The following is a 25,730-nucleotide window of genomic DNA, read 5'->3' on the forward strand; positions in this document are numbered from 1 at the left end:
CTTGTGGATTTTCTGTGTGTCCTGGGATCCAAATATGTTCAGGGTTATTAAGGAAATCCTGAGAACCAAGGAAGGAAGGGAACAGGAGGGAACCAGATGGGTCCAGGGAGATGCTGATGTTTAGAATTGTGTGTGATTCATTTATGCACCTTCTGGTACTTCTCACAGTGTCTTGAACTTGGTAGGCACTCAATACATTCTTGAAATGAAATGAGTTGTATATCCCTATGTCCCTTATAGGGTTAACCTGACCAAGCGCCTAGAACTCCAGGGAAATAAATGTCACAGGGGGGCAACAGAGGCCAGAAGGTGAGGGAAGGAAGCAGAGTTGAGAGGCTGGGAAGGGGAAAGGAGCAGGGGCACTAAACTGGAACTAAAGAAGAGGATGGGGAACTGATAAGAAAAAAAGTCAACAGGGAAACCGAAATGACTTTTAGGTCCAGGAAGGGAGTGGGTTGTCTCCCTGAGTGTGATGAAATCTGAGGAGGTAGCTGGGCTCCAAATTTGATTCTGAGCCGATGGAAGACTGTCTCCTGGAATTCTGGGAGAGTCTCCTGGGACTCACTTTTCCTCAAGTAAAGATGAAAAATGACAGCCCTTCCCAGCTCTCCTCTCCTGTCCAAAGCCCACAGTGTCCCACAGGAAAGAAAGCATTGCTCCTCTGACGTGCAGCTCAGGAACTGTGGAGACGTCCCCCAGCTCTAGCTGGCCGAAAGTTGACCCAGAAAACAAGTTTACAGGCCAAAAATCATGTGTTGACAGTCCTCCAGTCTCTTCAGCCCCCAGACGATTGACTGGAGAGACAACCCAGAGAACTCAGGGAGAGAAGGTCCATTTTCTGGAAGTTATTTGGCACCAATTCTTTGCTAACCTGTTCCTCTTCGCCATGGGACTATAAACCCTCCCAGATAGGGCACCCGTTTTATTCATACAAAATTAATTATTTCATACATTTAGCACACAATTACTGGGTTATGACTATGTTCCAGTTACAAAAAAGAAAAAGGTGTTGTCCTCTTGGTACTTGTTTTCTAGTGGTGGGAGGAGGGGTAGATGAGCAATGAACTGGTAAGCAAACTGTTGAAGAAACAAGACAATGTCATCATGTGATCAATCCTGCACTGGGGACACCCCAGGTGAATTGATGGAGAATAATTGGGTGTTTGGGGTGCCTGAGGGCGAAGGTCAGCCTTGGAGGAGGAGATATTTGCATTGCGATCCCAGGGATGAGAAGGTGCCAGTCAGGTAAGGAGCACAGGAGAGAGCATTCCAGTCAGAAGAGATGTCAAAGGCAAAGACTCAGAGTGGAAGTGGGATTTGCTTGTTCGAAGAACAGAAAGTTCTTTAGGCCACAGGGCCTCAAGCTTAGAGAGTGAGAGGCAGACAAAGCCACGGTCTGATTATGGAAGTCTTGTTAGGCAGAGGGAAAACATTTGAGTTTAACTCCTAGTGTAGTCAGGAAGAACTAAATGCCAAATTTGGGGTGTAATATTATATTTTCCTAAAGAGAGGCTTCATCGCTTTCACCAGATTTCCCAGGAGACTTATGACCCCCTTTCTCTGAAAGATTAATAATACCTGATTTGGAGGGAAAAGACAAGGCCCAGGTCCAGGAGCCACATACAGTGTATTCTTTTAGCACACAGAGAACCACTCAGGAAAAAGGTATAAACAATAATCTTGGAGAAGGGAACGGGACATTATCTGTGAAATCTTAGGAAGGAGGCAACTTTAAGTGCTCCCTCAAACGTGGTAGAATATACGAAGAAAGGTGGCAGAATGTCACGATGGGCAAGTTGGACTTCTCACGCTAGAAACCATGTCGGCAAACAGCCAGACAGTGAATTAGAGAGATCTGGGAATTACAAGGACTTCTTCCTCTCAGTTATACAAAGGGGTCTAAACAGTTTCCTAAATCTAAGTGTGAAATACAGATGTCTGAAATCCCCCTAAAGTTATGACCCCAAATTCCCCTAAACCAATTTTTCAAGGGACCCTCTCCCCTGAAGATTCCTCCTTCCCTTTACCCAGTAGTTATAGGAAAGACGAAAGCTAACATGCATCTTTGCTGAACTGATTTCTAAATTCCCCCCACCTCCTGCCTACCCCACATCTCTTCTGCCCAATTCACCTAGAAGATGTGTAGAGATGATTTGGAAGGACTTGGACTTGTTAATTAACCTAAACAGTCACATTCGTCTGCAAGGTGCATTATTGTTAATTAAAATTGCTATTCTCCTTGTGCCCAGACGGCGGGCTGCTGTTGTCAGAATAATTAGATAGCATACGATGGTTTTCATGCAAATCCCTGGCAATTAGAGTTGGCGATGAATTCAGTTTGAAATCCCAGTGAAGTTCTCCATCGGAATTCCTCTGAGGGCGGCTTCTGGAGGAAGGTGATGAGAGGGTGGGGGTCGGGGGGTGGGGAAATAGGGTGGATAAAGGGGTGTGAGGACCAGGTATTTGTTTCCTAAATCCTCTGGGAGGCACCCCAGCCTGAAATGAATGAACTATGGGTATCAACGTGATCTTCAATCCTCCCTTAAGACCCAAGTCTCTCTCCTTAAAGAAGCAATGCAGACTGACCTTCCCCAGGGTGTCGTGTGTTCCCCAGAGCTTGCCTCCCTGGCTCTCATCTTTCCGAGAGGATTTTTTCTTTAGCCAGGAGACCCAATAACTCACACACAGCTAAAGTCCCTGCCAACCCTAAGATTAAATTCTCAAGGGTTCTAAGGAAACAGGATTTGTATTCCTGAAGGGTTGCAGAAAAGACGCCAGATTCAGACCAATTTTGGAGTGGTTGTTGCCATGTGGTGAGTTAAATGGACTAGGGTAACAGGACTCTGAGGAAACCCTTAAAGAAATGGCTGAGGTCAGGGTTAGACTTACAGAAGAGCTTACAGATAACACGGGAAAGGCGGGCCCCTGAAGGGACTGGGGCAAAGCAGCAGGGATGGAATGGGAGGAGATAACTGTGGGGAGGCGTCTCCAACCCACTCTGATCTCTTACCATCTGCTGCCTCTGCCTTTACTTTGTGAGAGAGGTGATAGCTGTGGAGCTTTCTGGGACTCTCTCTAACTGGACTGAGCAAGGAGGGATTTCTATCTGGAGGCACGGGCTGGAGGGTAGATAAGACAACCCCAGTGGTCTTAAATTAAGCCTCCCTTGCATCAGGTAGACACTGGAAGATTCATGAAGTGGAAAACACCCTCTCATCCCCCACAGCGAGGTCAGCCTTCCAATCCAGTCCCTCGTAAGGGAGTCGGGTGAGGCTGGTAGGATTGAGAGTGGTCAGAAGCTGGAGGGGGAACTATGAGAGGAGGCTGGAAGGAGAATAAGAGAAAAAGAAAACACTGGGACACATTCATGAACTGTGTTTGGAGACCTTAGCATAATTTAGGTTTGTAAATCATCCCTTTTTTCTTCATTTTCTCTCCCTTCCTTTCTGTTTCAGAATGTCTCCCCGTCTCAATCAGTCCCTAAATCTTGCCTTTCAATTTAGGATGCACCAATCAGCAGCAAGCCTGGTGGTTGCTAAGAGACAGGAGGTGGGGGATTTAGAGGCTTTGTCACCGTGCCCACCCAGGAAAATTCCCACAGCCTTTCGCACCACCTGCCTAGGATGCTCTAACTCATCTCTCCTCGTTTCCTGCACTCTCCTATTTATCTCCAAGCCCAGAGAGTCAAGCAGAAACAGTTTAGGGGAGAAACCAGGTAGAGCACATCTTTGAAAAATGGAAAGACCATATCTGGATTCAGACGGATGTAATGTACCCTCTCAAGTTTCCCCAGCTTTTAATTGGGTTGGAGGGAGAAGCTCATTTTTTCTGTGTGTGACATCTTGGGCAGAGGGTGAAATCATCGGTGGCATAGAAGTTGTTTCCCTAATCAAGAGCGGCTTCTTCATTATGCTTCCAATCATCACTTAAACTTGGATGTGTGGGCTTGAGAAAAAGCCTCCAAGATTAAGCAGCCAGAGAGTCAGGGGGTTTTGGGAGAAGAGGTGCCCAGGACATACGGGTACAGTGAGGAAGGTGGAAGGAAAGACTTGTGTCTGAAAGAATGGTTTATTTCAAGAGCTAAAAGGGCTTTGAAAAGGAAATTTAGGAGATTCTAAGCAGAAGATGAATCAGATCAGGCTCCTCCCCTTTAAGTTTCTCGTGCTTCACAACTTTTGATTTTCAGTTCCCTCTACACATCCTACACAGAAAAGAATAGGCACAGAACCAGGGTAAAGAAAACTCATTCAGGTAAGAAGTGAGTCGTAGATCCTGATTCCATATCCCAAGAACAAGGATGGATAGCAGAATGAAGTGGAGGGAGGGGCCTGAGAGAGGTCAGAGCACACGCATAGGGGTGTGCAGTTCAGACACCGACAGCACGTACGTAGGCATATGTTACTATATGCGTGAATCTAATGTGGATATGAGTTCTAACAGATGGAGACAGACAAATATACATATGCCCGTGCGCGCGTGCACACACACACACACACAGGGATTAGGGTCATGCTGAGGAATAAACCTTGGAGAGATGACTCCAAGGAAGTGGCTTTTAGAATTATCTTGATATGTTCCCTGGACTAAGTAAGATCTCCCAGGATCCTTCTCTCCACCTTCTCCACCACCCTCCTGATCTCTAAACAAAGCCAACCGGTGTCAGTGGGATAGAAGGTAGAGAGGAAGGCTGGCCAGGCCAGACAGGAAGGGGGTGTCAGGCTCTGGGCTTATCTTCACTCTTCTCCGTTTTTCTTTCTCTGGTTTCTATTCCTATTTCATTTGCCTTCTGCAGCAGCTTCTTGTCTTCCTTACCTGCTAAGTCATCGCTTCTAGTGTTTTAGGCTTAGCTGCTCCCCTCTTACTCTGGTCTTCCTTCTCTTCTCACTTGAGATGGCAGTAACCTCACACCTCAAGAGAACATCTGTGTGCCCTGGGGATGTTTGTACATCATTCGCATTCTCCCCAGGCTAGCTAGAGGAGCAGACGCTGGTAGGAAATTTTGGTGTGAAATCTCTCTCTCTATTCTCCTTCCTCTCCTCTACATCCACAGACAAAATAAGAAACCACCAGCTTCATAAAAGCAGCATAGAGTTTAATTCAGCTTGACAGGTGGGAAGGATTTGCCTCCAATGGTGTCCAGATGAGAAGACTCTCTTGCTGAGAGAGGCAGGGAGGGTGCGGCAGTGCGAGTGGCCTGGTAGCAGAACAGGGCTAGGAGGAGGGGTGTAGCCACACAGTGCAATATTGCCAGGGCATCTGTCAGTTCCAGCAGCAGGTCCAGGGCCTGCTGGGCCAGACATGTTGACAATTTCAAGGACTTGGACCTCACCAGGAAGTCTAATCCCAGAAACAGCCCATGAGGCCACCAGAAAATGAACCAGACCCACAGGATATCAACCCAGGGACATGGTCCCCTGCCCAATGCCTTCTTTAGCCCCTTAGCTCCCAACAAACCCAGTGGCAACAAGAAAAAGATGGAAAAACAGGCTGCAGCATGTATGGCTGGCAAAACCCCTCGGCCCCGGCTGAATGTCAGGGCGCAGAGTCCATGGGGCACATCATTGGCCAGGACAGGCAGCCCCAGTAGAGTAGCTACTCCCCAGAGACCCACAGTGAGCCCCAAGGTAAGGCATGGGACTTGGCTTGCACTCAGTTTGGGGCCCAGACAGGCACGGCACCCTATCAGCAGAGCCAGGGCAAAGGCTGAGCTATACCAGACCAAGTGGGCCAGGTGGCACAAGTGGGTGCTGTAGACTCCTGATAGCCCTGGTGCCACAATGGGCACCACAATGCTGAAGAGGGCACTGCCCACAGCCAGCTGTACCAGGATGGGCCGGTCAGGGCAGAGCTGCCAGTGGAAGAGAGGTCTGAGAAGTGTGAAGAGGAAAGCTCCACTAGCTAGGATGCCCAGGATGCTGGCGAGGATGAAGAAGGGCAGTGAGGAGTCATCAAGCAGGATACAGGAGTGGCAGGGGGCAGCTGCTTCCAGGTCGGTGTTGTTATATTCCAGTTCATAGGAATCATTAAACTCATCCAACATATCCCCTTCAAACACGAACGTAGTAGGGTTCTCCTCAGGCACCAGGTGGACACCCTGAGAGGGGGCAACCAGAACATCTAGTTACCCCACTGAAGAGTCTCCTCGAACTGAGGGAGAGAGTGGGGGAAGGACAGAAGGAAAGTGGGGGCTGGAGGAGTTGGATGCAGTGGGGATGGTGGAAAGGACAATGCAGGGAGACTCAGGGGCCTGTGGAGGAAGAAAGAGCCATGGAAAAGCAAGTGCAAGGGTAGTGGGGTAGTGGACAGGACTGGGAGAGCAGGGAAGGAGGAGGTGACAAGATGTGGGTCGAACTGACTGAAAGGCAAATAAGGAGGAAAATAATGGGGGACCTCGGAGAATGGGGTAAGGAGAGACAGGAAAAAAAGAGGGAAGGGATGAGAGAGGAGGAGAGAAGGAAAGAAGTATAAAGACCCAAGAGTCAGACAGAGGCACAAAAAGGTGGGGGCGGTGGGCTCAGTCTCAGACTCACCCCGTGCATGCAGTTCCCCATGGCACTGCTGGGAGCCGGGCAGGCAGAGAAGGGCAGGGACTGTTCTGTCAGTGGCTGTGGTTCCAAGATAAGTGCCATGGACTAATGAAGGCCATCAGTTCTGGGCAGGGCCATGGGGTGGGAGGTGGGGGCATTCAGGAAGCTGCTATCCCACGCCCACTGCCTGCCCAAGACTCAGGCCCACACGGGGCACTGGCCGGTTTCCTGTTATGTTTGTATTCCTCTGGTGGGGACCTGCATTTGAGAAAGGAAGAAGGTGGGGACCAGAAAGTGGGTATTTTCCCAAAGATGGAAAGGGAGGCTGAGAAACCAGAGGATTTCCCAGCAAGAAGGGATTCTTCAAGCACAAGGAAGGAAGAGGGGGCCAGAGGTGAAGTGTGAAACAGAGATGAGAGACCTGCTGGGAAATAGGAGGGAAAGGGCAGCTGATGACTTTCGCTGCTCCACCATTCCCTTCAACTTCATCCAAGGAAAGATGGTTCAAAAAGCGATGTGTTTGTGGGAAGGGGTGTCAGTGGTGCTTGTGGTTGGATCCATGTGATGCTGTCAACCTGAATGGTATGTGTGTGGGCGGGGCTCTTTGTGTAACAGAAGGGGGTATATAAACGTACTTATCTATCCGTGTGTGTGTGGCTGTGTGTTGTGTATTGTGTGCACACATCTGAGCGCTAGGCATTACGCAGGTGTCTAGGTGTGTCATGCTGTCTCCGGGTCTGGGTGTTTCAGTGTGAGAGGAGGGAGGGCTGGGGGTGACTGTCAAGGCTGCGTAATGAAGCTGCTTCAGGGAGCAGTTGGGCATTTGTCTAGCCACCTATGGGCACAGTGAATGCAGCTTCCATACCAAGCAGAACACATGGTCTGACAAGTTAAAGCAGGCTCTGGGGGACAATGGGACAGCATATTTTAAAGTGGGACTGTTGCCTATGGAGTAATCCCTATTCATATTTCTGTTGGGGGACATAAAGGCTCTGGAACTGCTACTTTGGCCTGGCATCTCAGCAATATGTAAAGTTTCTTATGAGGGGGAGAGCTTCTATCTCTCTCCACACCACAGAGAGAAAGGGCTTCCACCCTGCAGGCAGATCCCCCTAAGCCAACATCTCTGCTCTTTGGTAGCCCCTTCTCCACCCCGCCCCACCCCACCCCCACTGCTTTCACATGAGCTCTGCTGTTTCATCCCCACCCCTGCATCTTATTTCCTCTGTTGGAGAGACAGCCTGGACACTGGGAGGAGTGAGTCACGGAGTCCGAGTCAGAATGATGAGACAGAGAGGGCTGCTTAGGTGACACAGTTTCACTTGTCTAAGGAAGCATGAGATGTTTTAACTCCAGTTCAACCAAGTAGCTCTTTCCCATCACATAGGGGTTCCTGAAGGTGGAGTAGGAAGCAAAGATGCAAAAGGATGGGTACCCTACAGAGATTGTCCCCTTTTTTCCAGGACACTAGCTCTAGTGTCAAGTTCAGCATGAAGGGGGTTAGAGAGTTACTTTGGGAAAGGTATGTTGAAGCTGTCCTGGAGTGGTGTTGGCCTTGTCTCCACCTTCATCTCCACCTTCTCCAGCACTGTCTGGCAGAGGGCAGTGGGGCGCAGTCAGATGCCTCACCCCAATCACTCTCTGGAAAGCAAGGACCCAGCCAAAGGGGGTGAACACACTTCTCTCCTTTGGAGAGCTGTATTGTTTCTATACAGAGACACCCGTGGGAGAGAGGCATGGCAAGCCACACACCACCCCTGAGGGACCAGGCACAGGAGAGACCAGCAGAACAGCCCTTAAACACACGCGTCCCAAGAGGAGCAAGAGCAACAAGAAGGAGGCAGCTGAGCGACGTGGATAATCCAGATATATTGAGGGTGGCCCCTCTGAGATTAGCACAGGAGAGTTAGAAAGATTATAAAGATACACGATCCCCTCCCTGCTCCCTTCCCCCCTAACAGACGGACACACACAGCACAACAGCCCCTCTCCCCCCGCCCCCCGTACAAATATGGCTTCTGTGTAATATGGACAGAGTGGTTCAGCTCAAAGAGGAAAAGTCATTTTCCCAAAAGCGGGTGCTGGGAGACAGGAAGCCGACAGGCCTGGGGCCCTAGGCTGCCTTGCTGCTATAAGAGGAGGAGGCCCTGGCTTAGGTGGGGGACTACCTGTGGTGCCCAGGGCCCTAACCAGAGGCTGGAAGATTCACAAGGGTATTACCTGAACTGAAGGGGCGGGCAGACCTGCTGGATGCAGCTGCCCCAATTTTGCAGAGCCCTGGGTTGTCAGAGCAGGGAGGACATGCTGGAGGAGAGGGAGAGTGGCGCCAAGGGGTATCTGGGTCTGAGGCGAGGCGGCTGGCAGGGACAGGGAGGGTGAGCAACCTCATCGCCACGGAAACCAGCTTGGCCATGAAGGAAGACAGAAAATCAAAAGTGGGGGTGGAGATGGGAAGGAGACTGGAGGTTTCACTCCCAGCTCTCAAAGCACTGGGTACGGACTATGGGAAAAAGAAGTGACCGCGGTCATTCCAGGGTCAGTGCCAGGGAGAGGCCTGAGGGGTGCATAGCAAAGGCTGTGGCACTGACTCCATGGCTCCGAGAAGGGAAATCGAGGCAGGGGTTGAATGTTCTGTGTTTTAAGGGAGAGACGAGATGGACAACTGAACAAAAACGCATCCTGGAACTGTTTTCTCCACGAGAGATGGGCACTGGGGGTGGCACGGAAAATACGAGGATGGAGCAACATCCCAGGTGAGGTACAAAGCCTGACCAGGAATCCTCCACTCCCAAAGCCCTTCTTCACATGTCCCACAGCCCGCCCACCCACCCAGGACCCCCTCTCTGTCTCTCACTCACACACACATACATGCACAGGCACAGAGACACACAGATGCACACATTCACACACTCACAGAGTTCACATTATCCCTTCGTTTGGGCAGGAAACAGCTCAGTGCAGTGAAGCTCCTTTTAGTATTTTTGTTGTTATGTCTGCCTGGCTGCTGAAGGAGGGAGGAAAGACTAAGGGACGGCTCAGGGAATAGGAAGGGGCACAGGAGGGCACAAGATGGGAGGGGCAGTTGCCGAGCAATGCCATAAGAGGAGTGGTTGCCGTGCAACAGTCCAGGGCTTGGGTGAGACTGAGGGGCCCCTCGGCGAGGGGGAAGCAGATGCAGTTCAGGCCCCTGAGCAGCGCCTCTCCCACAGCTGCTGGAGCAAGGAAGGGCAGCCTTGCTCTGCCAACCCCCAAGGGCAGTTCCTGCGAAAGGGGCCTGGCTTCACTCATTGTAGGGGGCAAGGGTAGACGGGTCCAACTCTGCCATCCTTCCTCTCTAAATCTACCCTTCTTTATAGGGACCCACGTCCTTCCCATGTTGCAGCCCAGGGTCCCTGTATGGCTGCATGTCATCCGCAGGTCACATCTCTTCGGGGACCTCCATTCACCCCTTTCCCATTGTAGTGGAAGAGAGGTGTCAGGGTGGCACTTGTTTCTCTGTCCATAGCTCGAGGTGTGTGACTAGCAGATGAAAAGCCACCTCCAGCTCCTGCTCACAACCTCCCCATTTCCAGGGAAGTCGGGGAGCCCTCTGTTGTAGAGAATGGAGGGCTGGTGAGAGCCCCCCACTAAACCGGCCCTGTTCCTTTCCTGTCCTCACCCCTCCACCTTCATTCTCCTCCTAACACTCCAGGGTTTTCACTTTTCTCACCCCAGTGCCCCTGCCCCTCCAGCCTGGAGACGGATTTGATTTGGGGTTGTTACAAAAATAATAGTAACCCAAACGCAGAGAAGCCACGGAAAGGGCTGAGGGCAACCCTCCCTCCCCCCCGCCCTCCTCCCTCCCCATTCCAAACCGAGTACAAAACCGCACCCAAAGCAGACATTCTGTACAGGGGGTGGGGGGGCTGGGGAGCAAGCGGGAGGGGTGGCCCTGGGGTCGCTCTGTACAAGTCCGGGTTGGTGATGGCCCCAGCAGTCCCCACAGGGCCCCTGGGGGGCGCAGAAGGTGGGTGGGCACCCCTAGATGAAATATTCTTTCTTGTCGTCCCCGCCCGACTGCCCGCCTTCTGCGTTGATGATGGCCGTGTCTGCATCTGGGGCGTCATCAGAGCCTTTCGCCTCGTGGGTCAGGTAGGTTCCTGGGGAGAGATAGAGGCTGCTTCTTTCAGGAGCAGTTTCCAAACCTCTGAAGCCCCTCAACCCAATTTCCCACTCACCTACCCACCCACCCACATCTTGTTCCTGTAACTTTTCTCCTGCCTTTAGCTCTCTTCCTCCCCTCCTGACCTAGTTTGCATCTTGCTGCCAACATTCCTCACCTGACCGCACCCCTATGAATTAATGAATCTTGCCTTTAATTAGAATCTCATCCACAATACAGGCCAAAAACATGGTGTGCATGTATGCATATGTATGTGTGTGTATGTATGTGTGTATATGTATTGTGTACATGTCTATATGTATGTATTTATGTATGTATGTGTGTATATGCATGTGTGCGTGTCTATGTGCACACGTGTGTGTAAAGTGGTGATAGGGAAACCACTATGTCGGCTTCATGAGCGATGCATGGGTGAATGCAGATCTGGCTAGCATTTGATCAGTACATGTGGTCTGGTTGCTGGCTAGAAGTAATAACAGAGGGGACAGTCTGAAAGGAAGCACTGTGAGGAGAGGGTAGAGAGATAGCATGGATATAGGAGAGGAGATAAAAGAAAAGAGATGGTGTGGGGACAAGGGGTGGGAGAGGAGATCAAAGGACAAGGAAAATGAGGCTAAACAGAAAGGAAGAAATGGGGAGGAGAAGTGGAGTTGGGCAGTTAGACCCTGGAGGCAGAGCCACATGGGAGCTGCAGCTGACTGAATGGGAAGGTTTGCTTTTACTTGGATGATCAGCAACCAGGCTCCACTGCTGGCCTCGGGGTGCTCAGTTATCGCAGGGTTGGCTGCATTTTTTCTTTCTCAAACACACCAAGGGGCCAATCAAGTCTCCGAAGGCCCTTCCTGCAGCTGACTTTTTCCTGCCAGCCCTGACTGATCTCCCTACGGGCTCCCAAGTTCTCCTGTCACTTCCCTCACGTCTCTGACCTTTGTGCCGGATCAAGTAGTGGCCGAGGAAGATGAGCAGGATGAGTAGCAGGAAGACGATGAAAGCCACAATCCCGCCAATGATGGCGTGGTAGGTGCTGGAGGATGAGGGCACTGGACTGGGATCTGGAGGGAATGGGGGATGCACAGTCAGATCTGGGAAGAGCCCTGATCTTACAGCATTTCTGATCTGGCCATGGGTAATTGTACATAGCAGAGAATATGGACTAACATCAGGAGAATGGAGTGGCGTCATCCAGCAAAGGGGATATGCCTTATTTTGTACACTAGTTCTTGAACAGTGTCTGGAACATAGTAATTGTTTAAAAAATTGATGTATTCATGAATAAATAGATGAGTCTGCTCACCCTCAACCCTTTAAGGTGAGTTCATGGCATTGAAGCTTGACCTTGGTCAAAGATCACTGCATTAATGTCTAAGCATTAAACATCTATCTGTCTACCTGCGATCAGAGAGAGAAGGAGCATTGAAAAACTGGGTGGAGCCAAGAATTAGGCCCTCTGATAACATCTTCTGAAAGATGATAGGCTGTAACCCCTGTATAAAGAACAGCGCTCCATCTTGGCAGGGAGTTTAGAGTCCCAGCAAAACCCAAGTCCTCTAGCGTGTCTTATCACGGAGGTCCGGGACTCCGTCTCCACTTCCCCACCATCCAAGGGTTTGTGGTAAGGACAAAGACTGAACTGCTCTCTCCCATGATGGCCGATGTCTTGGCCATCAGATACAGAGAATCTGTCCTCCACAGTAGCATCCATAGAGGGTAGATTTCCACAGCAGACTGGGCCAGTCATGCCAAGGATGGCACCAGCCACAACCAGAGTCCCAAATATCTGAGGAGATAGTGCACAGGCCCAGGACACAGTCCTGATGTGTCCAAAATTACACTAGCTGTAGCTACAACTCTCCCACCCATGGGAGAGCTACTGTTTTTCCATAGACTCAGCTTGAGTCTTGATGCCTTATTGACTCCTTATACATTTTGTCTTTCCTACCTTATGTCTCCTCAGGCTTGACTGGGCCAGCTTTTTAGTCCCTTGCCTGTCTACGCCTTATTTGAAAAGAAAACATTTATACTCTGATTTTTTATGCTCTGCTTGGGAGGGAGTTAGAGGATGGGCCTGGAGGCTCTGTGATATGATGGGGTGGGTGCGATGGTGTAAGTTGGAGGAAGCAGAGTGAGTTTACCTACTATCTTTCTTCCAGGGAGTATGGGAGACACAGTCCACATTAAAAACCAATCCTGGATAATTATTGCAGAGACTATGGAAATTGAAATTCCCTAGAAAAGCAGAGGTTCCCATGGCCAAAATGACCTCTGGGGTCATCAGTTACAGGTTTCTGTCTCTAGGTGGAACTCCATTTAATTTCATTCCAGGCTGGTGGGTGTCAAATCTGCTTAGGGTATTCCGGAAGAAGATGCAGTAACTTATTCTACCACCGGGTGTCAGCACTGGAAGCCAATGCAGTCAAATAGGACTTGACTTTCTAGCACAGGACAGGAGGATCAGTAAGAGACCACCCACAAGGGCACAAGAACTTTCTCTGACTGCCAATCATCATCAGAGTTGGTCTGGAGAGATCTGGGGGCAGGAACCGTATTTCAGTGCATCGTCCTGGCTCCTGGCATCCTACAATAGCTTTGTTTGTTGTGCTGAGGCAGCTTGCACATGCTGAGGTCTGCCCCTGGAATCAGAATCACCCCATCCAGACACTCTGGTTCAAAGATCAGGTTTTTTATCCCTGGGCAGCCTGGCTGCTATCCCCTCACTGCTTTAATGGGCATTTCAAGTAAGGGAGCCTCTGATATTCCCCTGACAATGCATTTCCCTTTTTCTAAGGAAAGGCTTCTAAGACTTTCTGGCAGGACCCCACTGCTGTCGTGGTCTTCAAAATATCTCCTGCCAACTCCCCACAAAGGAGCCTCTGCGCTCACATGTCACTTCTCCTAAAGCTGGGTTTTGTGGTCACATATTTGGTAAGAACTTCAGAGAAGGATCATCACCCTCTAGAATATATGGCATCTGAGAAATGAGTCTGACTACCTCTTAGCATAGTACAAATGTATCTCTATGTTCTGCCTGGACCCAGTATAGTGTGTCCAAAGTCTGCAGAAAAGGAGATGACAGCAGCAACATGCATCCCACAGTAGTCACAGGAGAAGCAACCTTGAGGAGAGCCTGTCGTATCTACACTCACACTTGAGAGGCTGTGGGGCCGCTACACACAGAATTATTATTCTTGTTGCCAGGTAAGTGCAGGGATGGGAGGATGGTGTCACTTGGGTCACCAATGCTAAACAGAGGCAGATGAGAGTCTACCATTCTATTGATTTTTCCTTATTACACATTCCAGAGTGCACCTAGAGCCTAAGTCCTCAGGCTCTCCAGTGGTGGGTTGCTGTCCCTTTAGTCCACTCCCAAGCATGGTCTGGGATGCTACTAGGAGACAGAAATGAGAGTATAAGATGAACAGAGAAAGGGAGCAGGGGGATGCTGGAGGAGGGCCAAGGAGGGCTCACCATGCACATTGAGAATGTAGTAGGCCTTGTAGCTGCCCATGTTGCTGGTAGCTGTGCAGCCATAGGTGCCACTGTCACTCTTATTGAGGAAGGGGAAGATCAGAGCACTCTCCTGGGTCATCTTTAGTGGTGGCTCACTGCCTTCCTTCTCCCACAGGTACTGCTGCGGCCTGTGGAGGCAGAGAAATCCAAAGTGTTCAGGAGAGAGTAGGTCAGGGAGCTAAAGGGAGACAAAAATAACTGGGAGCAGGGAAGTCAAGGACTATTTGATGAAGGCTCAAGAAGTTATAGGGGCCAGAAACACTGAGCTGCTCAGAGATAGGGGGAGGGTGACCTCTAGAGGTTCAATTTGGGGATAAGGGAGATTTCCTAACTTGTCTGTTACTGTAACTTGGTTCCTTATGGGAACCTCAGGGACTCAGCCAGAGATCAGCCTCTCCCTACTTCTGCCGCTTGGGGAGAAACCATAAAGGATGGACAGTGATAGACAGTGTCGGGGAAAATGAGAGGCTCAGACAGTTGAGAAGGAAACGGGAAGATTTTAAGTGAGGGTCACAATCTGAGAGTATGAAGGGGCATGAGAAACCAGGAAATGGATCTTCTTACACGGGATTGCCACGACCCTCACAGTGTAGCAACAGCTTCTGGCCCTCGCGGGGTTTTGGAGGGTCTGGCCTAATCTCTGCAGTCGGTGTGTCTGTGGAGAAGGAAATGGTGTCAATGCCAAACTCCCACACCTTTTAGGAGATTGTCCCAATCTCAGAATCACCCAGTATGCATTACAGCTTCTACCCCTAAAAGCCTCAGGAGCCCGAGAGGCTGTGAACAAAGACCTTCCCCCGCCACCTCTTGTGAGCAAAGACTGCTATTGCCATTGAATGTGTGAGGGACTTGTACTGCACCCTGGTGGAGGGAGGATTCCAGCAGGTCTGTCCTTGGTGGAGACCCTCAGGATGTCTTAGAGAGCTGAGAAGAGGGGGGTCACTGGTTCATTTGTGCCTAGCACACTGCCTAGCACATAAAGGGGACTTAATACATATTTTTGGCAGAGCAGATAAACTTGAACTTGACCATTTACTGAGCTCACAACCTCTCCAGCCTCTCTGCTCTGCAAGGGAGCATAAACTGGAAGCAACGCTTGAAGACAAAATATCATTTTTAGCGGTCAGGCCAAAAGTGAAGTGAGAGCTTTGAAAGAGCAAGAGATTGGGGTCATATTTTGGCTGCAAAAAGGCACTGACACAATATAGATGGGCTCTGCGAAGGAAGAATGGCATCTGCGACCGACGCCAAAGGGCTGCTTAGGAGGCTGGGTCCAGATGGCTGCATAGAACAATACAACCAGATGCTGGTGTAGAACGACAGATAAAGAGGCCGAGCTTCCCCTAAGGATAGGGCCAACCTTAACAACCAGTTAATGAACGTGTTTCAGTCAAACCAAACAGGACAAAGAGAATCAGGCCAGGTGAGAGAATGGGTGTTCTGGGGCCCCACAGCCATAGAAACCTCTAGCACAGCGCCTGGAGGATAGCATTTGTTGACTGACTGCTGATCACAGTTGGGCCTCAAAGGCCCTGGAGAGTAATTGCCAGACGGTCTGGTATCTAACAGAGAAATCTTTGGGGATCAGACGGAAGGGCCACCTTTAGCTCTGGCCAGAGACCAGGCTCATGGGAAGGAGCCCAGGCCAGGGCCTCACTAAGAACTAATAATCAGAGAAACACCTTATAGCAATATAGAACTTTGAAGTTTACACGGTTCTTTGACATATATTATTTCATTTATCCTCACGAAAATTCAGTGAAGTAAGCAGGAGCCACTAAGAGATGAAATGCTTTGGTGAAAGTAACATGGCTATGAAGTAGCGGCAGTGTAGCTAGAATCCAGGTTGTCTGATTCCAGATGGAGAGTCTGCTAAACGGAAGGTGACGCCACCCCAAACCTACCTCATGGTCAAGTTTCAGCAATGCGTCTAGCAATTGATTTAAATAGCACTGAGGTCAGGCCTGGATCTTCCATAAGAAAGAGATTAAGGGTATTAGTTATTTTAGAAGAACATCCAGCCTGTAGATAAGTTAGGACAAAAAATGCATTATTTGATCACTCGTTATCTTCTATCTTTGTACTTTGTTTTCTTTTCCTTTTGATTTCTCCACTCAGAAAAGTTCTTTTTGAATATTTCCAAATTTCCTTAGGTGAGAGGGGAAGTTTCCTGTCTGTACTCAAGGCAGATTCCATAGAAGGATGAGGATCCTTGGAAAGGTTAGGAGTAGTGATCATGACAATGGCCATTTCAGGGTGGAATCCCAAGAAAAATCACACAGCTGGGGCCGATCGGGGACTACCGTGGCGAAGGATCTGAGAATAATGATGCCAGAGAGATTGTGTTTTCCTACCACCTGTTTTTTTCTTGAAATCAGGGTATCTTAGACCCAGAAGAGCCTTTGTGACCTCCGTGTTCATCTTCTCGTTTAGCAAATAAAGTATCCATCTCAGTGGGGTTAAGTAATTTTCTTAACAACATACAGCTAGAAGGTAATGGAGGGCAGACTAGAGCCTGTGTCTTCTGACTTCTGATTTGCGATGGTTACCACTACAATTTACAATCTAGCTGCATAACACTGGCTTAGTCTAGGAGTTGGTAAACTTACTTGTTGGGCTGAATCCTGCCAGCTACATGTTTACGTAAATAAAGTTTTATTGGAACACGTCCATGTTCATTTGTTTACATATTGTCTATGGCTACTTTCTTGCAGCAACAGCAGACTTAAGTAGTTGAGAAAGAGACCCTATGGCCATCAAAGCCTCAAATGCTTGTTCTTGGACCCTTTACATAAAAAGTTTGCTGACCCTTGGCCTAGTCCTGTCACCTCTTGCCTCATTGTTTTTTTTTTTTTTTTGTTTTTTTTACCTATTCACTTATCTGTGCCTGTTGTTTCATTAAATGTCAGTGGCACTTTCTTTTCCCATTCCCCATCTCATACCTGATCCTTCTTCACCCACAAGCCCAGGACATACATAATACTTCGATGCGTTGAGCGGTGGATCTGTCAGCTCCCTTAAGAGATTCATGGTTCACAGAGCATATGATGTCCGCCCCATCATCCTCCCGGGTAACTTGGAACGTCACTGAGCTGCTCACAGTGAAGGTTTTACCATTGGGATCTTCCTGTACTTGGGTTAGTTCTCCTAGAGTGCAGAAGCAGACACACACATGCACAGACACACAGACACAGAGTGAGCCCTAACATACAGATACTGTGTGGGCCCCACGTAGACATACAGATGGTGAGTCTCAACTTAGACAAACTTAGAAAGTTGTGAAATGGATATGTACAAATAGGGAGAATGTAGGCCCTAACACAGATACACACACACACACACACATACACATAAGTGTACACAGAATATCTGTCATTCCCCCTTTCTCCTTCTACACCACACCTTATGTGCACAAACAAAGATGTATAGACATGTACCCCTCTCTCAGCCTCTCTCCTCCTGACCCAGTACCACCTCCTCCCTTAACCCCAAGGTAGGAGGAACTTACCATGGAGCTCTTGGTCACCTTTCCTCCAGGTGAGCTGGGCTGCAGGCTTGCTACCAGAAGACTGACATTTTAGGGTGGTTGTCTCCTTTTCCCGTAATGATGACTTGTAGCCACTGATTGTGGGCTTCTGCGGGACTCCTGCCGTGGAAAGGGGATGGCCAGGATAGGAAGGAGAGGCACCATGAGGTCACATCTCAGCTCTCCCTGCTGAGACGGCCTCTCTGGGGTCAGGATACCTGGGTTTATGATGGGTAGAAGACTAAAGAAATCATCTTTCTCATTCGTCTCCTCCCTGAAGACCAGAGGGAAGACCTGGGGGGAGGACGTATGGTTGTGGGAGATATACCATACCTGAGATATGATAACCCACAGTGCAGCTGGGTGGCCACAGAAATAGTGTGAGGCTCAGGGAAGCAAAGAGGGAAGTTGAAATACAGGATCAAGATAAGAGCATGTAAGCAACTGGGGTACTCGTCTTGGAAATGATAATCATACACTGCATGCACTTCTCATGTTTCCATCTCACTATCTTGGGAGGTAGGTGGAATAGACATTATCATCCTTCTGTTGCAGCTTAGGAAATTCAGGCCAAAGAGAGTAAGAGATTTGTCCCAGAGCAAAACAGTAAGCAGAGGAGAAAGGATTAGAACCCAGTTGTCTTTGCATTGTATTCCATTACAAAGGAAACATAGGCTGAACTTTTCCAAAATGATTGGAGACTTGCCTGGCTCTAGGGTGCTTCAGGGGCCCACCTAGGGAGATTTGTTTGTGAGGAAGCATGCTGCAGAGACACTGGGGTTTGGGAGCCTCACCGAGCACAGTGACGAGGGACTTGGCAGTTCTCACGGGCATAGTGAAGATGGAGCAGGTGTACTCGCCCTCGTCCGCCAGGGCCACATTGCTGATGCTGATGCTGAGCTCATGGGGAGTAGATCTAACCAGCTGAATCCGATTATCTCGAAGGGCTGGGGAAATCGGGAGATTTGGAAGCAAGGCTTTTACTGGCACCTTTAACGTTTATCTTCCAATCCCAGGCCAGCTTCTTTGGGAGAAGGGGGTCTAGTGTGGTTTGGGGTGGGGGGAAAACTGCTCCTGGGTTTGAGTGGTCTTTAGGTTATTCAGTCACTTTCCTGAGCCATTGGGCACAGTAGCCTTGGAGAAACTCAGAAAAGTAGGTTGGATCTTGTGGGCTTCCTTGTGAGATATATGGGGCAATGCTGACATGCTGACATCAGCTATCTCTTAGGGCTCCTTTGGGGTGAATCAATCCAGGACCCTACAAGACCATGCATGGCCCAGGTCTTCCTGAAGCCATATAATACTGAAGTTTCTCTTGAACCAGTTGAGGAGCCCATGGCTTGTTGCTTCCTCAAATAGCATACCTTCACATTTCTCAGCCTCTGGACTACAGAGACGTTTCCCCTCGGACTCTGCAGTTCCCTTCCTGAGCCCATGGTTCCCAAGGACAGAGATAACTCATGGGACACTACCTCTCTTCTCCCCAAAGTAGAGAGTCTGCTGGGCAGGGTTAGACCACTGCAGGGATGAGTCCTCGTGATCTTTCACTTGGCACTTGAGCACCACGGTGCCACCAGCCACCACTGTCTCATCCGATGTCCAGGGCTGACTGTCTGCAGGAGTAGAATAGGGTTAATTTCCTGAGGAAGCTCCTGGTCCTCCACCCACTTCTGGGCCAAAGTCCACCTCATCTAATTCAGACCATCCAAGGCCCAGGTCTCTGTGTTCTTTTAAGGCCTCGTGGGAGAAGGAGTAGAGGTGGGGCGGGGGAGGCAGACAGACCTTATTTCCTCTCACTTTGAATACACAGAAAAACAGTCACTTGCTGAATCTTTGCTGAATGAACTGACAGGGCCACAAACATTTAGAGGAATAAAGGCACCCCAAATCTACACAGATCACTCCACATGTATCTTTTCTGATGCATTCTACCAGTCATCTTTGAAAACACACATATGCATCTGTCGTTCTGTGTTTTGCCTTCCTGCCACCACCTGCACAGAAGAGCAAGAACAGGAGAAGCCATTGTGACTAATAATCCTGAAACTAAAAGTGAGGGAAAGGTGAAGCCAGCCCTTGGGTTGCACATTCATTTACACAAGAGGTAGCTGTTAAAACTGCAAAAAAAAAAAAAACAAAACAAATAAAAAAGATAAAAAATAAAAACTGAAGCATTTTGACACAGACTTTTCAATTCCTCCAACAATAACTTCCCTTCAGTCATCAACTCCCTTAACATATTCCTTTTGGGATCAGCACCACCCATCACCTCCCAACACCCAAACCCAAATCACCATCCTGATGTTATCGTAAAGAGTAAAAGATTAAAGTTTTCCCTTCGATGTGATGGAAATATGTTTTCTAATCTCTCTCTCCTTAGTCAAGTTAAACAAACAAACAAAAAGGACGAATAAGGTATCATATGGATGAGCCATTGGAATACTAAATAGAGTTTCTAGTTAGGCCTAGCTATGAACCCCTCAGCCTGTGTCACGCCTACTTCCTCTACCCAGCATTGTTCCATGTTCCCCACAGCATGGATTCTGATTCCCAATATTGATTTCCTCATCTTCAAGACTGACTTTCTACGACCCAATAGCACTCACTTCCACAGAACTAAAATAAACAACACCTATCAGCTCTGAGTCTGAAACTTCCATAAAATTCCTTGTATGGTGCTAAATTACTTAACCAGCATTTTTCATCTCTGAATAGGACACCAAGAAACTTATTTCATACATTCCCTAATTGAGGAATTTAAAACAATCCCCATGCTCCCTGCGGTACTGAACTTACCCCTGCCCTGTCTGCTTATTCCTTTATTTCTTGGTCATCAGAGCTCCATTTCCAAGAAACACACAATGACCAATCCTAGCAGAGAAGAGTCCCTGAGGAGTGAAGGTGGCATGCGTTGGAGTTGATACCAAGCACCAATGCTTCAGGATGGCTGTCTCTGAATTGGAGCACAAAGCCTGGCTGCTAGTTTTAATGTTTAGAATCATAAAAATTAGAACGAGGGGGATCTTAGGGATCATAGAATCCAATTCCCTCATTTTACAGATGTAGACAATGAGGCAATGGAGGTGAAGTGATTGCTTAAGATCATTCTACTAACCAATGATTCTAGTTTAGACTAGAACTCCATTCTTCTGACTCTCAATGAAGTGTCCTTTTCACTGGAATGCTCCTCAAGCAATCATCTAACTTGAGAATTGAAACTATGATTTTGAGATTAGTGAGCCAGAGTCTGAGCTAGCTGAGTAAATTTGGAAGCGATATATTCCTTATATATCTCAACAAAAGATTTGGGAAACCTTTCATTTACCGCTAGCCACATACCAATTTTTGACTGGTAATTCCGTTGTCCCTGGTTCCTTTTGAAGAATTCTACCTCAGTTGTATCTTTCCAGAACCTCTTTATTCTGAGGAATACGCTCCTCCTGGAATCATTTTATTTTTGGAAAAAGGTGTAGGGGATACAGAGGTCTCTGTATTGGAGCAAGGGAAGAAGAAGTAGGTGCCGGAGAAGTTGGTGGTGTGGAACTAAGAACTACAATGTCAGATGGAAAGGAGAAAGAGTGCGTGGTAATGAGGGGAGTGAGAAGATGGGGTGGAGGCAACATGAGTGGGAGATGATGTGAGGATGGTTGAGGGAACTGAAGGACGTTGAGATGAGAGGCCTGGATTCTCACCTTGACTGGCCAGCATGTCAGGGCTGCTCCAGACTGTGGAGCTGATGGCCTCGTCGAGTGGAGCCAGAGTTCCCAGCTCCAAATCCTGCTCCTGCCAGTAGCCTGGGGAGAGAATCTCCATCAAGGATGAGCCCTGCATATATGGTGCTTCAGTCTGGGATCTATACTTTCATTGTTGGGGACAGGGGAGAGGTTAGGTTCCTATGGAAAGTGAGTTCACCAGGATACTTAAGAGAAGGTGGGTTTCTCACAAAGGGGAGAGACTAACTAGAGTCCTGAAAAAGGAAGCGAGCTCCTCCTTCGCAAGGGTGAATTAAAGGAGGATGCTAAGTTTTATCAGTCAATCACATGTTAGAGTCAAAAGAGATCTCAGAGATCATCTGGCCCAATTCTCCCACTTCACAGATGGGGGCAGTGAAGCCCACAAAGGTTAAAGTGACTTGGTGAAACTCACCACAGAAAAATGAAAGATAACCAGACTTTTCACTCCTTATCCAGGATTCTTTCTGCTACACCGTATTATCTGCTAAAATAATGACAGGTTGTTCACACACAATCCTTTTAACAAACCCGGTAAGCATGCTGGTATTATCACTCCTACTTTGCAGAGTGGAAACAGAATGAAGTGACTTGCCCAAAGTCATACAAAAAGAAGAACACGGACTGGAAACTAAATGCTCGATTCCAAATCCAAAGCTTTATTTGTTTCAAGGTAAGACCCCTAGCGTTGAAGATACAGACGCATTAGAGTTGCAAGTTGCCCCGTGCCTTCCCAGATTGTTGCCTTCTATTGGGGGCTTAAATTCTGAAGTTTTCCTCTCCACCCTCAGTCCCGCTGCCCACTTGTCCCTCCTCTGGCACAACAAACCCGCAAGACTTGAGTCACCGCCACTCTTCGGAGCAGGTAGCCTAGAAACCCTTTTGTGAAGTACTGGACAGTGTCAAAGGCCTATTTTGCCAACTCAACCTGCAGAGGCGGAGGGACAAAGAAACCGGCCCGCGAATCTTTTCAGGGTCTCCCGCCGTAAGCCCAGAAGTAGCGAATCAAGCGCGCAAAACTCAGTGAGGTCATCGGCTGCTGAGCAGAATTCGGAGACCCTACACTTCCCGGCCCTGGAGTCCCGGCCAAACTTGGTTAGTCGTCCCAGCGCGCTAGCCAAAGAGCCAGCGCGGGTGCGCGGGCAGGAGAGGAAAGGATGAAAAGGGGGCGCTGGGACCGAGAGTCGGGGTAGGGGAGGTTGGGAGGGTACGGTGTGGCCGGGGTGCGAGACTAAAAAGAGAAGTGGGACATGGGGTTAGGGTTCCTGGAGAACGCGACGAGGGGGCAGGGGGCAGAGAAAGAGAGAGAGAGAATTGCCAAATCAGAAGGAAAGAGGAGAAGGGAGGAAAGAAGGGGGAGTTGGGGAGAGTCCCAGCGACGCTGGGATAGGGCTCTAAGAGAAAGCTTCAGAGGTGCACTGGCCTCCATGGAGACGCCTCCTCTCCCCTCTTCCTCATAGACATCTTCCAGGACATTTGAGAAATTAATCTGTTCTCAAACAGGAGGATCGCTAATGCCCAAATGGGAGAGGGAGTAAAGCAGAGAAAACAGAAAATCTGTAACAGGTAGAGAGAAGTGTGCAGGAAAGGGGACAAGGAAAGCGTTGATGAAGAGAGGCAAGAAAGATGAAGATGGGAGAAGGAAAGGGGGCCAGGGAGAGGACAAGGACTCTCAAATCCAGCAGAGACTCTCCCTGGGTGCCAGGCCTTCACCCTGCTGCCTTCTGTGGACATCACGGATGGAGGCAACTTGAAGTTGGTAAGTGTTTCACATTATTTCCCAGGTTGTGTGTTTGTGGGTGCCTCAACACACAATAGCAAGCCAAATTGGTTGTGCTAAAGTTTGGGAGGGTGGAGGGACAGGGAGGAGCCAGAACAGGGATCAGTGCTCAGCCCCACAGTATTGGTACCCAGTGCACAAAGTAAGCTCTATAGAGGCCTTTGCTCAAATGAATGGAGAAAATAGCCGTGTCATACCTTGGCATAGAACTTTCAGTTTGCAGAATGGATTTTCAACCATGAATTAATTAAAGTCAAAACAAGCTTGAGAGGTAGGCAGCCAGATAGAATCGCTTCTTAGAGACAAGGTTTAGAGGTTCAGTGTCTTACGTAAAGGCACACAAATAGCACACCTCTCCAGAATCCTCTTTCTCTCTCTGGTGGCGCTCTCAAAGTTTTTTCAACAGCTCCTTTTTCTTATGGCATTTCACCCCATTGTGTTGCAATTTTTTTTGTTTAGTTATCAGTCTCCTCATCTAAACTTTGAGTTGGTTAAGAACAGGGGCTTTATCGTATTCATCTTTGTATCTTTAGCACTTAGCCCATGGTGGGCTCTCAGTACATTTAATTGTCTCTGGCAATTCATTCAGTCACAACTGGCACTGTGCTATGTCTATTCTTGATCAGGCAGAGAATGTATCCTGTCCAACAGCATGGATTCAGTGTTCACTCTCCTGCTCCCTCTTTTATCTGTGCTTTTTGCTGCATTCTCCTCAGTTGCTTTTCTCTTGGCTTATATTCCTTTCATCCCTCCTTTCCTCCTGCCTTTTGCTGGCATTTTTTTTTCCTGCATGGAATGAATAAGTGAAAGGATGATGTAAGTCATTCAAACCAAACTGAATTGTTCAGACACAGGGCTGATAAGTAAACAAATAATCTCCAATAAATGGCATATTTGGGATATACCTGATATATTGTCTCTCTCGGTTTACAGGGAACACACTCTGCTTTGTAGCGTTTTAAGAAACTGATGAAGAGGTAGCTGGGGTTTTTCCACTGGGGGTGACATTTCTCCCTTTAATTCTGAAAAGTACTTACGATCTCATGTGCCCTCTTGAGAACTGTCTGTTAATATGCCTGAAAGTTTTCTTGCTGCTTTTATAAAATTGTACACCTGTAATGATAAGTTCTGAATGACTATTCCCCTGGGAGTGGATGAGTGATTATAATGCTATCCACAGAAACATGGATAAGTAGCAGAAATTATAACCTGGGTTGTGAAAGGCTTGTGCCTTCTTTGGATTTAGATTGTGCCAGTCATTTATGACATCAGCATAAATTCCCTCAGTGGATTCAGACTGGAAAATAAAACTTAGAAGTTCCCAGAAAGGGCAGCATGGACTTTAAAGTGGATGGAAATCTTGAAAACTCTGCTCAGGTTTGGAGGGAAATGCAGACATTTGGACCACAGGACCGTTAGTGAAGGGAAGCCCAGGCTGCTCACATAGAAAAACACATGAAGAGAACTCTAGCCATATGGGTCATATTGTTTTCTCTGTTAGAAACCTTCACTGACTTCCTATTGTCTGCAGATAATATCTGGATTTGTTAGCCTGGCCTTCAGCATCCTGTACAGTCCGATGCTAATAAGCCTTTAAGCTTTGTCTTTTCTTTACTTCACTCACCCCACAGCCCAGATGCATGACGCTATTCGGAATTCTTTGTATAAACCCTTTGCTTTCCTGCGTACATTCCTTTTCCTGCAATGACTCTGTCGATATGCCTTCACCCATCTTCACACATATAAGCCCTATCCATCTGTAAAGGCTACTTTTTGTGGCACCTTCTTCAAGAAGTCTTCCCTGATTGCCTCAGATGGAAAGAATTTCTCATTTCTTTGAGTTACAACACTTTATCTGCTTTTCTTACATTATGCATCACTCTCTACTTTGTACTGCAAATTTGGCTTGCCTTCTAAATGATAAAGATTCTGCAGGTAGGGCTGAGATCTGATTCATCTTTGTATCCAATACTGGCCCTAATACAACATATTATACATAGAAGGTGCTTAATAAATATTTATTAAATAAATGAATCAAAGATGCTGAGCATCTTCTATTGTGAGAACTAGGCTTAGCATTTGCCAGTGAAGAGGAAATAGCAAACCAAACAGGATAAGAAGAAATAGCCCAAGGAAGAGAGTAGACCAACCAGAGGCTGAAGCTGTAGAAGTCTACAAGATGGTGGGAATCGATATTTATCAATCACCGTTTGTGTGTCAAGAAGTTAGGTGCTCTATACTCATTATTCCAGAACAACCCTTTTAATAGGTATTATTATGCACATGTTAAGGGTGAGTTAACTACGACTCAGAGAAGTTAAGTAACTCACCCATATGATGATCCAATAGGTGTTGGGATGAGACAGCCTTTAAATTTAGGTCTCCCTGACCACAAAGCGCAGACTTGCTGCATGTCTTCACTACACTGCCTCCTTCTGCAGAAGTGTGTCTTTTGTGTGTGTGGCAGTGGGGCAGGAGTTACCGGGGGAAAGGTTTC

General features: G+C 48.2%; 2 protein-coding genes across 4 annotated transcripts in view; both read right to left on the reverse strand.

The window, feature by feature from the left end:
• Positions 1 to 5,071: 5,071 nt before the first annotated feature.
• ACKR1 (atypical chemokine receptor 1 (Duffy blood group)) lies at positions 5,072 to 7,005 on the reverse strand. The gene is made up of 2 exons (XM_008524715.2): positions 6,531 to 7,005; positions 5,072 to 6,094 (listed from the first exon to the last, which is right to left on the reverse strand). Exons 1-2 carry the CDS (start codon positions 6,627 to 6,629, stop codon positions 5,093 to 5,095), a joined length of 1,101 nt encoding a protein of 366 aa, XP_008522937.1. The 5' UTR covers positions 6,630 to 7,005; the 3' UTR covers positions 5,072 to 5,092.
• A 1,192-nt stretch (positions 7,006 to 8,197) lies between these two features.
• Positions 8,198 to 25,730, reverse strand: part of CADM3 (cell adhesion molecule 3) — a 31,574-nt gene continuing 14,041 nt past the window's right edge. Inside the window, exons 1-10 of one of the 3 annotated variants that reach the window (XM_070608243.1) lie at positions 23,431 to 23,488; positions 21,415 to 21,516; positions 19,195 to 19,335; positions 18,517 to 18,669; positions 17,705 to 17,842; positions 17,173 to 17,343; positions 14,761 to 14,851; positions 14,155 to 14,324; positions 11,616 to 11,741; positions 8,198 to 10,666 (exon numbers count right to left, since the gene is read on the reverse strand). In XM_070608243.1, coding sequence (XP_070464344.1) covers positions 10,548 to 10,666; positions 11,616 to 11,741; positions 14,155 to 14,324; positions 14,761 to 14,851; positions 17,173 to 17,343; positions 17,705 to 17,842; positions 18,517 to 18,669; positions 19,195 to 19,335; positions 21,415 to 21,516; positions 23,431 to 23,473 — 1,254 coding nt within the window. In that variant the 5' untranslated portion in view covers positions 23,474 to 23,488 and the 3' untranslated portion in view covers positions 8,198 to 10,547. Of the gene's footprint in view, positions 10,667 to 11,615; positions 11,742 to 14,154; positions 14,325 to 14,760; positions 14,852 to 17,172; positions 17,344 to 17,704; positions 17,843 to 18,516; positions 18,670 to 19,194; positions 19,336 to 21,414; positions 21,517 to 23,430; positions 23,489 to 25,730 lie in introns of those variants that run through there. The other 2 variants (XM_008524713.2, XM_008524714.2) reach the window with 2 other exon arrangements.

Source organism: Equus przewalskii, unplaced genomic scaffold (assembly GCF_037783145.1).
Source record: "Equus przewalskii isolate Varuska unplaced genomic scaffold, EquPr2 ChrUn-6, whole genome shotgun sequence".
In the NCBI taxonomy this organism is placed as follows: domain Eukaryota; kingdom Metazoa; phylum Chordata; class Mammalia; order Perissodactyla; family Equidae; genus Equus; species Equus przewalskii.